Source organism: Oreochromis aureus, linkage group 5 (genome assembly GCF_013358895.1).
Source record: "Oreochromis aureus strain Israel breed Guangdong linkage group 5, ZZ_aureus, whole genome shotgun sequence".
NCBI lineage: Eukaryota > Metazoa > Chordata > Actinopteri > Cichliformes > Cichlidae > Oreochromis > Oreochromis aureus.
In genome coordinates, this window is record NC_052946.1 from 22,084,698 (window position 1) to 22,098,486 (window position 13,789).

The 13,789-nt window shown below is 38.4% G+C and overlaps 2 protein-coding genes across 2 annotated transcripts; both read left to right on the plus strand.

The window, feature by feature from the left end:
- The first annotated feature begins 180 nt into the window (after positions 1-180).
- Positions 181-5,961, plus strand: c5h1orf159 (chromosome 5 C1orf159 homolog). The gene is made up of 9 exons (XM_031731431.2): positions 181-384; positions 2,137-2,217; positions 2,312-2,396; positions 3,259-3,354; positions 3,442-3,498; positions 3,623-3,757; positions 3,869-3,894; positions 3,993-4,017; positions 4,274-5,961. The coding sequence occupies exons 2-9, from the start codon at positions 2,146-2,148 to the stop codon at positions 4,375-4,377; spliced, it is 600 nt and encodes a 199-aa protein (XP_031587291.1). The 5' UTR covers positions 181-384; positions 2,137-2,145; the 3' UTR covers positions 4,378-5,961.
- A 1,277-nt stretch (positions 5,962-7,238) lies between these two features.
- si:ch211-157b11.14 (uncharacterized protein LOC799552 homolog) lies at positions 7,239-13,521 on the plus strand. The gene is made up of 4 exons (XM_039612660.1): positions 7,239-7,330; positions 8,058-10,891; positions 10,971-11,087; positions 12,326-13,521. Exons 2-4 carry the CDS (start codon positions 8,083-8,085, stop codon positions 12,412-12,414), a joined length of 3,015 nt encoding a protein of 1,004 aa, XP_039468594.1. The 5' UTR covers positions 7,239-7,330; positions 8,058-8,082; the 3' UTR covers positions 12,415-13,521.
- Positions 13,522-13,789: the final 268 nt, after the last annotated feature.

Below are 13,789 nucleotides of genomic sequence, written 5' to 3' on the forward strand. Positions count from 1 at the left end.
CAAGAGCGTTGTGTGTACGGATCCATTATTAATATTATCATTGTTACTGGTACTAGGAAGAGGACGAATTGGAGAATGAGAAGAGAAATTAAAAAAATGTTCTGCTTGTTATTCTTCTTTTCTTTCTCACAGGAGTGTCGCCGTTCTTATGACTCTTATTTTGAAAAGCGTTTCCGGAAGTTTACATGCTAAATGTAAATCCGGTAGCTGTGAGCCACTCGTTGTAGGATTATCTGTTTGTGGGTCAACACCAGAGGTGTGTGGATGAGCAGTTTGACAAAAGCTGTTACTATCTGTGTGGTAACACCTCCGCGGCGGACGAGACCAGCCGGTTACTAAACCGCGCCTAGGAGTTTGGTCAGGCCAAAGCCTGGTGCTTGGCTGGTAAGTTAACTTTTTCTGTCTCCACATTCAGCGGCTACTGATGTTGTTAGATTGTAAATATATCCGATCATGTGAAAAAGGTTTAGATCTTCAACTCTGGCATGGATATTTGGGCGTTATTTTAACTGCTACAACAATCAAGTTAAGCCTTCATCTCGGTGACAGGTGCTAGCTACTGTAGCTGAACCGCTGTGTAGCTCCACTGACGTTAGCTCGTTGCGTGCAGTTTTCTGATAATTTAGCTTTGCTGCTCTGCTCCTCAAATAATTGTATTGTACTGCAGCGTTAGATGTAAAAGTGTAGTTTTTCCACCATAAAAAGTTGTGGGGGGAAATAGTGAAAACTACTTTATTAACAACAAAAAAGGGCTATGCATATACTTGTGTTGTGATGAATGTTCAAACTGTTTAATGGTAACTAAATTGTAGTTTAGTATCAAGCATATACTGCATCTTCCACTGTTGTATCAGACAAAGGTATTTTTATATTAACTAAGTTAAAGTAGTTAAAGACAAACATATTTAGCTACAGTACTGTGCCTTGAGCCATCCTTCATATCTTTATATTTTGTTTTCTGAAGATCCTTTAAAGCTATTCTTTGGACATTGGATGCTTTTTCATGCCTTTTCAGTCCAGTCCTTGTACCTGACCATTAAAAAAAAAAAAAAAAACATTTGTTAAGCCACTTAACACTGACCATCATCAATCATTCAAGCATAAAAGACTTGTCTAATTCAAAGGATGAAGCAGTGTTGTGTCTACCCATAACAGACAGCTTAGCAACTAACCAGTTTTTCTGTCTTTAGGCATTTCGTTACTAGTAGCTTGTCACAAAACCACATAATTCGTTCCCATTTATTTACCCGAATCTGAAAAAAAGAAAGAAAAAGTTGGCACAGTTTGACATACAGAAAAAAAAGTATCTTAGCGACAAGAAAATGATTTGTAAAGTGTTATTAACTGAAAACTTAACATGTGTTGGCATAGTGTGCAGCGTGTCCTTAAAAACAAAAAATTAGGAAACAGGACAAGTTTGTTTAAGTAATCCAAACAGATTAATAGTATGTGAATGTAACTAACTGGCACAGGATCTGAAAGATCATCTGGCCCAGCTGATCCATCTACTGTTCACTGAACACTCATCAGAAATGGTCTCAGTGTAATCTTTAAGAAAGGACAACCGGGGTATTCCAAATTATTAAATAACTGGACTGAAAATCAGCGACAACAGGTGTTGTTAAGGAGCAATGAAATGTGATTTTTTTTTTTTTTTCAAATTCTTGGTAAATCTTTAGTGACAATAGGGAGGGAAAAATTCCTGTAACAGGAAAAAAACATCTGCAGAACCTGACTATGGGAGGGCAGCCATCTGCCTCGACCGGTTGGGGAAGAGGGGAAGGTGAAAGCAGGAAATAGTGTAACAACAAACACTTGGCAGGTTAGACGGGCCCTTAACTGCAGATAAGAAACATGTTTCTCCTGGGATACCTGCAGAAAAGTACAGAGAGAAGACACACACTTAAATGAGAGGCAATAGTGACAAACAGTAGGCTCAAATAAAGTCTATAATTTGCATTAGGGTTGAATCAATCAAAAATATATATGATTTAAGCTGAGAAAATCTGAAGCCAGCTCTCATTACTTACTGGTTTTCTAAGAGGAAATTGTAGTCAGTATGTAGGCTTTATACACATCCTATTCATGAAATGTATTAAAAGTTGTGTCTGCTTTTTGTTTTTGTTTTTCTCCAAGGGTTCAAATATGGCTCTGCCATTCCTTCTGGTCTTTGCTGCCACCGTGATTCTTATCAGACCCGAGACGCCTGTAACTAAGGTAGGAAATGAACATTACCTAAGCCAAAAGACCAGCTCATGCTTTGTTCAGCTGATGTCGATCTCTTAAACTATGCATGCTTCTCTGCTTACAGGCCCTACATCAGAACTCACTTGAATGTTGTGGTGATAAGCAAAGAGCTAACAGTTCATGCTCAAATGACACCCACTGTGAACCAGGTAGTGTGGATGTTTTTAATGTCTTATCACTGACGAACATATCGGCCTTATTACGTTGGCTACCACTGAGATTTGACCTGTTTGACATCATTGTTGTTATCAGTATACGATTAGGCAGAGTTAAAACACTGAGAATAGTGCAGAGCCTCTGATTGTTAAGTATTTTAGAGATTTGTGCGTATGGTGTCTTTAGTCTAGTTGACCTAAATTATTCCCCATAATGACTCAGAATAATTCATTTCTTAAGTTTGGAAAAAGGCTTGCTGTGCATCGTACTTGTGTTTAACTACGCATTTTAAGATCTCAGGGATTAAATGTGAAGTTAAACATCGTGTTTACTTAAGATCAATGTCGGCTGTACGTGGCCTTTGATATTAAATGAGTTTGACATCACTGATATAGATGATTTATTCTGTACAGTTGGGATTCAAAGATAAGTTAAAAACAATTCTGCCTTTTTGATACATGAATGGAAACAGAATGGGCTTGCATTTAGCAGCTGCTTAAAGATATCTGCGTGACGCTAATAAATCCAAAGCATCTGCTAAGAAGTGGAACAGGATGTGAGTGGTGAGTGATGGAGCATGAGAGCAGTTTTAAAAAAATCTCCTTACTCTATTATCTGTGAAATCTGTTTTTCAGTTTACAAGTTTTTTTTTTTCCAAGTTTCAATTTGTGGACAGTGAGATTATGCAGGACCCATGCCCTGTTGCCTCATCAGATTATAGAAACTGCAGTTAATTTAGTGTATCAAAATGGGGAAAGACTTGTAGTTTGTTGCTACAGCACTATAAATACTCAAATCAAAGTGTGTAAAAATTCACACTATGTAATACAGATGTCATTCTCTTGAATTTCACAGGATGTTTCCTGCGCGTCCTCGAGAACACCAACACCGTCTGCATATTGTGCGACTCAGCAGCTGTCGATTTAGAAAACATAACAGTCTGCACCTACAGTAAGGACTCTCGGCTCACTGCGTGTTGGATTGTGTCGCGCATGTTTGGGTCGTTTGTGTTAACTTGCCTTTTTCTGTGCTTTCTAGACTACACACTGGAGCGTAAAAATCATACAACTGTAACGACAGTTGTTCCTAAAATTGGTAAGACGTGCAGACTGATTTCGTGCGGTGTAATATTCCTTGCATGGTTAGAAGAGACGGGAATGTTGGATGCAGTAAATGTCTGTCAGTTCATTTTCTGTTTTTGTACTGTGTTTTTGTGCAGGTGGCCCTGGTGTGGCAGCCTCTCTACTTCTGGGAACGCTGTTGATCAGCCTCTTCCTGATACTCTCTGTCGCCTCCTTTTTCTACCTCAAACGCTCCAACCGACTTCCAAGTATCTTCTATCGCCGCAACAAGGGTGAGGAGCACTGCACAGTGACTCACAGTGACGCGCTTTTGGTGCTGGCTTTGATTTTGTAACTTTTTTTTCCCCTCCCAAATGCAACATTGTGTTTTTGGTCTTTTTCAGCCTTCATATTTCAACCAAGTGAGACAGTAAGTGGATTTTGCCATTCAGAGTGTAGAAACTGCAAATCTGTTTTCAACGAAGTCTTTGTGCGTTAACTCTTTAACCTTTGCTCTTTTCCTTCTAGGCTGTGATGATCCCCTCCTCGTCAGGTGAGATGGCCACACTCTCTTTTGTAAACTGTAATCTTTGACCAGGAAGTGTTATGTGAAGCAGCAGTATTTGGTATTATTCATGAGGATGGATGGCAAATTTTTCTATTTAAAAAAAACAAAACAAAACAATAAAAAAAAAACAAAAAAAAACACACAAAATGAGCTCAAACATGCTAACTGTGATTACAGTGAATGTGTCCTCCTGTTCCTCTCACAGATGATTTTATGACCCTTCATTTGCTCTCTTTTCCAGTGAGGAAACCCAGATATGTCCGAAGAGAGCGACCCTCTGCTTCGTCAACACTGAACAGTGCAACCATCACGACAACTTCATCTGCTCAAGTTTATAATGTGTAGGGGTGGGGGGTGCAGGTAGGAAAGAGAGCTCAGGAATGACGTAAGATTTACAAAAGGGCAAAGGAAGACAAGATGACTCTAATAAGGATGGCCAAATTTAACTGTAGCTGCTTTTGCTGCATTCATGTCAATAGGGCTGTTAATTTTTCTCTATGTATTGAGAGTATAACAAAAAACTGACCAGTATCAAGTAACTAACTTTCTGGGGCTCTGAACTGTCTTGTACTCAATTAGTTATTCGTTAAAAATGGAGCAGACACGCAGTCTCGCCGTCCTAGGAAAAATGGCTCGTGTTTATGTGCAAGTTTGTCTTTTCTTGTGGTGAACGAGAGTTGCTCGTCTCCCGATCATGCCTCAGTTTAGGTGGAAACGCTGTCGGCAAGCGGTTTTTATCTGTTGCGTTTGGTCGGTGAATCTAAATGAAGAGTTTGTTGAACATGTGGATGCCTGTCAGGTTTGACTCGTAAACCGTTCGTCGTGTCGACTTAGCGACAGAACGGTAACATGCGATGGACATTTTGTTTTTACTTGTGTGCTATTTATTCGCATTTTGTAACTGTGCACTGAGTTTTACTGCTTAGAATTAGGCTGACAGGTTAAAAGACGTGTCATCGTAGTTTTATTTCTTCTCTGGTGGACCAGGTCTGTAGGCACTGTATTGATGATGGATTGTTTGATTGTATTTTGTACTCTTGTTGTTGCCGTTGTATTTATTATTTTTGTAATCAGCCAAGATGAATGTATTCCACGTGCATAACACAAAGCATGCATTGCAGTTGCATGCACTTATTTTTTCATTCCATGTGCAGAGCCACTCCTTCGCTCTTTTTTTTAGAGCTGTGATCCTGCTGATGCATATAAAATAAGAGTTTCTGTTTTTTCCTGTCAAAATTTAGAATTTCCAAACATCCCCGCGCACTTTATCCATCTGAGGTCTTCACTGGACTTTGGACCTTGATTTTTTTTTTTTTTTTTTTTTTTTTTCAAAGAAATCAATGTTGCTATTTAGTGTGATTGAGATTTTTTTTTTCTTTCTGTTGCATAGACGGCAGCTCTGTAGTTGCATTTTGAACATTACTTGATTACCATTAACTTTGCCAAATGTATGAAGAATATGGCTTTGTCCTAAATGCTGTTACTGTGATGACTCTGCCATTATGAGCTTTAAATGGAGCCAGGAAGCATTTAATCACAATGCGTCTGTGCTAATAATTGGGTATTTGAATTATGACAAGTGGCCTTTTTACTGTAGCTCCAATCCTAAACCCTATCCAAGTTCTACATTGTAGTTTTTTTTCCTCTTTGATTCACAGATGGTTGTAAAAGTTATTTCTGTCTTCAGTATGTGCGGAGCAATCTGAACTGAACCAGATAAAAGGCAGCAGTCATTCCATGAATATTCCTCTTTTGGCTTCATGTGTTTACTGTTGTACAAACAACCATAAGCTAAAAACATGTACATATTGTTTTATACAAATGATGTATCGTTTTTGTAATGATGTACATATTCTAGTTTCAGTGCCATGAATAAATTCAGAAGATCTAAGTATTGTTTGCAGAAATAAAGCACCTTTCATAATCCAATGCAAAGTTGCCCTTTTTTTGTCTTTGCTGTTGTTTTTTAAACTTAAGTGAATGAATTATGTCCGCTGGTTGTCTGGAGAAGGGAAAAAGGTTCAATTGTTCAAATTAACTTACAAAAAATAACATTATTTATAACATTGACAGTATTTGTACTATAAAAATAAGAATACAGAGAAAGCAAAACCATAGAGAAAGACTTTAAACAATATACGATCTATAACAATCGCAGAGAGCAAATCCCCCTGAAGGACAAAGGCTATACTACAACTTTATGATGTTTTTATTACAACATGCCGATGTCAACCTTTTATTAAACGTGCTAACTTCAGCTTTTTCCTAATTTGTGTGACCTATGACCTTGAGGCATTACTGAAATGGTGTATTTTTATGATCATCTTTATTTACTCTTTACAAACGTCATATTCCATATGACTGAAGGTTTGCTTCTACAAACTGTAAAGTCTTTAATCTGTAAATATTGTAACATATGTTCGTGCAGTGTGTGATTTTGTGAAACTTAATGATTTTTAGTGTGATGCCACAGGGTGTCGCACTGAAAAAATAAGTGTGTTGTGCAGCTCTTTTAATGCGATATATTATCAATATGATGTCTTGGCATTTCTTTTCAAGGTCAACTTTGACCTTGGACGTTAACAATGAAGGTTAAGGTCAAATGCTTTGCCATCCTAGGTGCTCGTGTCCCCCAAGACCTAGTATATTGTTTTTGTTTAGGGTAATAGTTGAGGTAGTTTTTACTCATTTTCATTTTTGGTGAAACCCTGACCTGTTTTTCACAAAAATTAAATCAGCAGAGTTGTTATAGGTATCTACTATCACACAAAATTTGAGATTGATGTGAAAACTGCGAAAAACAAAACTGCTGACGTTACATCCAACCAAAATTTAAGAAATCGATCAAACAAGAACACTATCATTTCCTAAATGTTGCCAATACAATCAAAGAAAGAATTTTAAGAATAATTTTCAAGATAAAAGACATTTTATGAAAGTTTTTATAAAAAGATTTACTTTTTGGAAAATAAATACGTGTTTATGAATGACAGTAAAAGTGTTTGGATTTCTGTCGTGTTTTAATGTAATAATAGAACTTATATTGCTGTTATTATTATCAGGGTTAATATTTTGGGGAGCTGGAATGTCTCGTGTCTGGCATTCGAGGGAAGGACGTTTGCACCAGGAGCTACATGTGACAGGACATACTACTCTATTTATAACATCTGAGTGCAAGGGCCCAGTCTGACATATGCAAGGGCAGATGGACATCGTAGCTTAACTATTCCTGCAGGAAAACGCAAAGATAACTCTAAAATTGGATGATTTAAAGAAAAATAAATAAAATCTGCATCAGGTAAGCCTCTCTATATTTTACTGGAGCACATTTAACATAATATAGTGTGGTTATACGGCTCGTGGTTATGGATACTGCTGGTAAGATATTTAGTAGTATTGACCCACAGCAGTTTATATTCTGATAATATTAATTAGGACAAAAAAGTAATACTAATGGTATTTTGCTGTTACTTAAACAAAACCACAGAAAATGGCAAATGTATTGTGTTTGAGACGTTGAGGCCTATCATAATCAATCATTTTTGAGATTTTCCCTATGTTGAAAAGGCAAAACAAACCCAATGCAGATGTTTGTTAAGCTCATATGTTGTTCTCTGACACTGGGCAGCTGATTTGTTTTCATATCAGATTATATGACCTGTTTTCAAAGATCAGGGCCCTGGAGTATTTTGGGGTTTGTTATGGAGCTTGTGACTAAGGTGCTTTGGTGTTAGTTTGCCACTCTGAAGTCTCGCTCATTCATCAAACTTTGATCTGAGAAAGCTTTGCCCTCTGCACAACGGCTTCCTTTAATGACAGGTGATTATAAGCAATGTTAAACCTAAGACAAATGCACATGCTCTATATTTAACTCAAATGTGTTGATGTAACCATATCTGCTACCAAAGATACCAAGAATGGATTGTTATGCATCACTCAAGGCCACTTTAGTTAAGCTTATGCAAAAGAAAAAGAAAAAAAATTGAAATCAGTTTAAGTATAAATATATATTCTTCTTTTTTTAGATTGAAGAGCATGTGAATTGTCAGAATGGATGATTTAGATCACAGTATTCACATTGCAGAGGATGACTGGACAAGCTTCTATGAGGAGAGTGAGGAGTGCAGTCTGCTGCAGCCTTCACTTGCCTGCCTTGATGATGCCAGCCTCACAGATTCAGAGGATTTGGGAAACCTAAGCTCAGCTGTCAGCCAAAGCCAGCAAGACTCACAGCAGAATCCTGATGCTGACAAAGATGGAGATACAAGCAACGCAGCAGAATGCACTGAAGAAGAAAGCTCAAATTCGTCAGTGCCACCTAACCAGCCGGAGGATGCTGCAACAAAATCTGAAGAGGACTTTGAAGTATATCCTAAATGTCCTGCACCAGTCCCAGAGGAGACGGGTTACAGCGCTACAAACACTCTGCAAACTGAGCTACTGAATAAATCAGCACATCTGACAAAAGATGGAGAAGTGCAGCCAGAGAGTGAACCGCTTTCTTGTCACCAAACAGGATTAAATGTGAATGAGCCAGACATCACAGGGAGGGCTGTAAAGGAAGATGTAAGGAGTGTTTCTTCAAGAGCAGAGAAGGAACGCTGGTTTGTGACAGTGAATGATAATCCAGCACGATGGCGAGCACGTCCCACCTCTGTGAAAAAAAAACGAAGACAAAAAAAACCCTTTGAGAGACGTCACACGTGCAACACTACTCAGGAGAACTCACCTGAAAATGGTGTAAAGTTAGAGATGAATGAAAATAAACCTGAATCTCAGGGAAGAAGGGAATCTAAATCAAACCAAAACCAAAAATCAGGAAGCAACCCAAATTATGAACACATTGTGGAGGTAGGAATCATTTCAGAATCATCACAAGCGGCTTTAATATCTGATGAAGAAGACAATTTTCCGTCACTGAAACTAAATACTCTTAAGCCGATGATGAAGAGAAGCAAAAGTGAACCAGACAGCTCAGCTTTGATGGCACAAGACCCACTCACGCATTCACAGATGGAGAATGAGGAGTGCGATGAGCTTGAAGACAGCGCTGAGTTCCTCTCCGTTTACAGTTATGATTCAGAAAGCTATTTGTCAGCAGCTGAATCAGTGGAGGAAGCTCAGCATCCTCCTCAACACCCAGAAATGTGCCGCTCGTTATCTTTGACATCCGACAGCCAAAAATATGATGCTGACTCGACACAGGACAGACAAATGCATTCTTCTTTTTCCACCAATGTGTCAGCTGCCAGCTGTAAAGTTTATGAAGGTACCGGCGCTGTGCCTTCCCCGATGCTTCCATCTGCCAACCAAAGAAATACAAGCATGCCAGATCATATCCCCCCATGTGAAAATGAAACACACAGCTTGATACTCTTGGACACACCTGGAGCCCAAAGACATAAAATCAATCTTTCAGTATCTGGTTTCTCTAAGGAAGAACAGCTTTCCTCTCTCTGTGTTCCTGATGTAACAGTAACCACTTGCTCTGAGGAAGACTGCCCAGAAACATATGCCAAAGCTGTGGGTCACAGTCAACCCGTGTACGCCATCTCTGCTTTTTGGGATGAAATGGAAAAATTGACAATAAATGACATTTTGCAGCTCAGAATGAATAGATGCTCGTCGCCTAGAGAAACAGGAGAAGCCACGACACCAAATGTAGATGAATCCCCAACAAATCATGGCCCTCTGGTTGACACTGTGGAGTATAATTTGTCTTGCAGCACTCCCATGGATATGTCAGACACAGCAGACTCAGACTATTTCACGCAGGCCGACGAATCTAAGCCAGATCTATCTAGCTGTGAGTTTTCCACCTCAGATTTTGAAGAGGAGTACTGGCAGTTTGTTGGCACCAGCAGGAACCCCAGCCCTGACCCTCACAGAAAAAACAAGCACAGCAGGAGTGACTCTCCATTCTTCTCAAACGATGAGTCCACATGCTCCGAAGGCAGAGAGACGCCTGTGCCTTTAGAGGACTTTGCAGGGCAGTGTGTTGACAGCCAGAAGCCCCACACTTTGACCTCAAGCACACTTGCATTGCCTAGACAGTTAACCAAAAGTAAAAGTATGCAGAATATACAAACTCTCAACAGAGAGGATGCATCTTTGCCTGCTTTACTTGGTAATGATGAAAGTAGTCTGTTTTTTAGCAGATGTCAGTCTTTGGCAGAAAACACTGCTTTTAAACTAAGTGACAGCCTGGGAACACAAATTCCTCTGTCTTTTCTATCCAGCATAGACTTTCTTGATTACCAAATATCTTACCCAGAGGTGTTTGAATACTTTTTCACAGAGGATAAAGTAAACTCTGACTCCAGGCGCTTCACTGTTTATGATCCAAAAGACATCTCCGTGGCTCCTGTCTTTGACTATGCTCTTTGTTCATGTAGAGATGAAATGTCTTTCTCTCCCCTTCACTGCAATGAGGAGAAACCCATCCCCATTTTCTCTTGTTCTCATCCTACCGTCAGAGAGCTCACACTGCCCAAGCTGGACTATGTTTTCTTGAGTGCAAACTCTGATGAAGTGGATGACATCTCTCCCCTGAGAATAGTGTCTCATTCTTTCATTCAGGCCCACCAACATGGATCCACAGTAGAAGCAGCTGTGGGTGGATCTGCCAGCTGGAAAAGTTTACTGTCGATAAGAAAAATTCACTTCCATGATAAAGGGAGCATATGGTGCAGAGGATCTGGTGACTGGGTGTTTCCTGTGGACTTCGAGAAGATACCCAGCAGGAGAGAAGATCCAGGGGCACTGGTGCCGAGTGAGGGAAGGGTCTCCCCGGCTTCCTCTCAGCTGTTTAGAGAGCTAGAAGAGCAGCATTTCATTTTGGAAACTATACAGACAACAAGTAAACATGAGCTTATGTAAAATCAGGAGACATAAATGTAAAAATGCAACATATTCAATTTCACTTTTTGCCCTTACAGGGCACCAGGGCATCTTCTCCACACTGAAGCAGTCAGACATGTGTTTAGTCTGCATTGCCTTTGCCTCCTGGGTACTAAGATCCTCTGATCCAGAGGCTGCTGATGCCTGGAAAGCAGGTATGATCATTTCTGAATTTATATTCCTCTATCAGTCATAGTCAGTCATGATGTTTTTTCCATTACTTTGCTATGCTTCCTGATAAAATTTAGGGTAACAATTTATGATTGAGCCCCCTATTCAGTAGTTAATTTTGTAAGTACTGAATAGGTAAATTTTAAGTGATTAGTATTTTTTGGTATTTTTGTAGAAAAATCAATTATTTTCCCGTCTTCCATCAACTACACCTTACTCTTGGGGCACAGGCGATGTTATGGAGAGGCTCTAAGGTACTATATAGATAAGAAGACACTGTACACTCATTTTGATACTTATGTTTGAACAGTGACTATGAAAGATCACATAGGCCTGCAAATGTTAAGTTTTTATTTTTTTATGTAAGTTGGTAAGGAAGAACAGACCTTATTATATTTATATTGGTAAAATAAAAGGCGCAAGATTGATCCACTTCATAATATGAAGTGGATCAAAAAGTACTTATGATGTAAGATGGGGAAATATAGTTTGTTTCAAAAATTACAATTAAATTGCACACTACTTAAAATTACTTATGAAGTACTTTAAATCACTTACAGTACAATTTGTGTCTCTTTTCCTGTAACATGTTTGAAAGTGAGGCAAAGTTAATCAACTTCATAATATAACCCGCACCCCAAAAAGTACAGCGTACTTACAACGTAAAGGGAACGTATGGGGAAATATCATTTTGTATTTAAAATTAATTATGAAGCACTTTAAATTACTTATAGTATAATGTGTGTCTCCTTTTCTGTAAGATACCCAAAATGTAAGCAATACATAAAATTACCTAGGCATTACTTAAATTTATTTACAATGTAATTATTAGTTTTTTCCTGTAACATACCTGAAGTTATGCAATACTTACAATTACTCTTGAACTATAAATTACTTAAATTTATTTACAGTCTAATTATTTCTTTTTTTTCCCTGTAAACACTTGACTTTAACCCCCTTATTCTAGTGTACCTACTTTTAAGTATTTGTAGGTAAATTTAATTACATTGCATTTTCAAATCAAATACACTGAAATTCCATTTAGTTACTAGAGAATTGCGTCCTTAGTTGTAGGCTGTATTATGAAGTGCTGCCAATTTTAGTAAGGAAAATAACTTTTGCCTTAAAACATTAAACATTTTCCCTGTCACATGTTTGTGTACTAGGTGATCAAACACGAAAAGTTGAAATTCAAAATAACCTTCATGGAAATCCTTTTCAGCTCTACTAGCAAATCTGAGTGCACTATCAGCTATCCGGTACCTGCGGCAGTATGTGAAGAAGAGGAATCCTCCTCAAGCTGAATTTTGATATGTACATACAAAAGAAACTAATTCCAGCCATTCTCACTTGGGTCCATGCATAAAAATAAATCCACTGTATTTATATTTTGCAAAATGTGTACAGTTGAAATGCATACACAAGGTTTCAAGCTACAGCCTGGCATGAACTGAGAAAAATTAAAGTTGTTTCCAGACTCAGTTGTTCTGGTGCAATTTTTAGGTCAAGCATGTACAGTATGTGACAAAGATATTCAGGATTTATAGCTTCAGTGTGAAGGAACAACAATGCAGTTTAGAGCCACAAAGCAGAGATTTTACAGCGATATCAGGCATTTTAACGTTTTATTAACTTCAGTGTGTCACTTCTGGGTAGGCCTGCGTTGATTTAAGGACCATAACTAGACATTTTAGATTTGCTCACCACCTTCCACTTTGAATGTCATGTTGTGCTAAAACACACAGCTGCATAATGTCAGAGCAGCTTAATTTCGACCAGATGGAGAGTGTAAGTGGTTGTCTGTGTGGAGGAAGAAAGGTTTTGCTGTAGATGTCTCATTTGTATTTTGCTGTATGTTGTAGGGAAAGGTTAAGTAGGTGACAGAAAAGCTTTGAATACAGACGGTGGCTCCCAAATGTCTTTGTGAGAATCTTAAGACAAAGTCACGTCTGTGTATGATCACACACTGAGAGGTGTTTAGAGGGGATCTGGCATTTTTCGAACATTTTCTACAAGATGAAATTATTCAGATTCAGCTGAATAAGGTTAACTCAGCTAATTATTATACAAAAATGGGAAAAATCCTGGGTAAATTAAGATAAATAAACTGGTTTAGTGTCAAATTTGTTGTTTTCTTCTTGCTTCAGTTATCATATAGGGTGGCACAGAGGCACAAATGTTGGTTTAAAATGATTAAAAAGTCAGGGCAAGATCTCCTATGATGATGTCACATCCTGCGGGTGTACAAATTTCAAGCTAAACGAATATCTCATTAGTACCTTCAACAAAACACAAAAGACAACGATTTATGTTTCGTTGGTATTAGTGTCACAAATGTATCTTGTTGCTGTTGTGAAATGACAATTTTGTTGAAAGATTTTCATGTAAATGGTTGTTGTCAGAACACTTCATGTGATTTCCTTTTAGTGCCACAAATGATTAAATGCAATCAAATCAAGAATGAGAGCCTTTTCCTCTGTCTGAACACAAGCTGAACTTCATAAGCTCCAGAAATTTAAAATTAGCTGCAGAATGGTTGTACTAAGACATTTTCACACATGCACAGCAGCCCTGGTGGAGCTGTATGCGAGATCTGCAATTTTGTGACTCACACCGGATTGGACTCTAAATGGATTATAACCTGCCAGCTGCCTAGAACGTGTCTGAGAGAATACAGTAAGAGAAT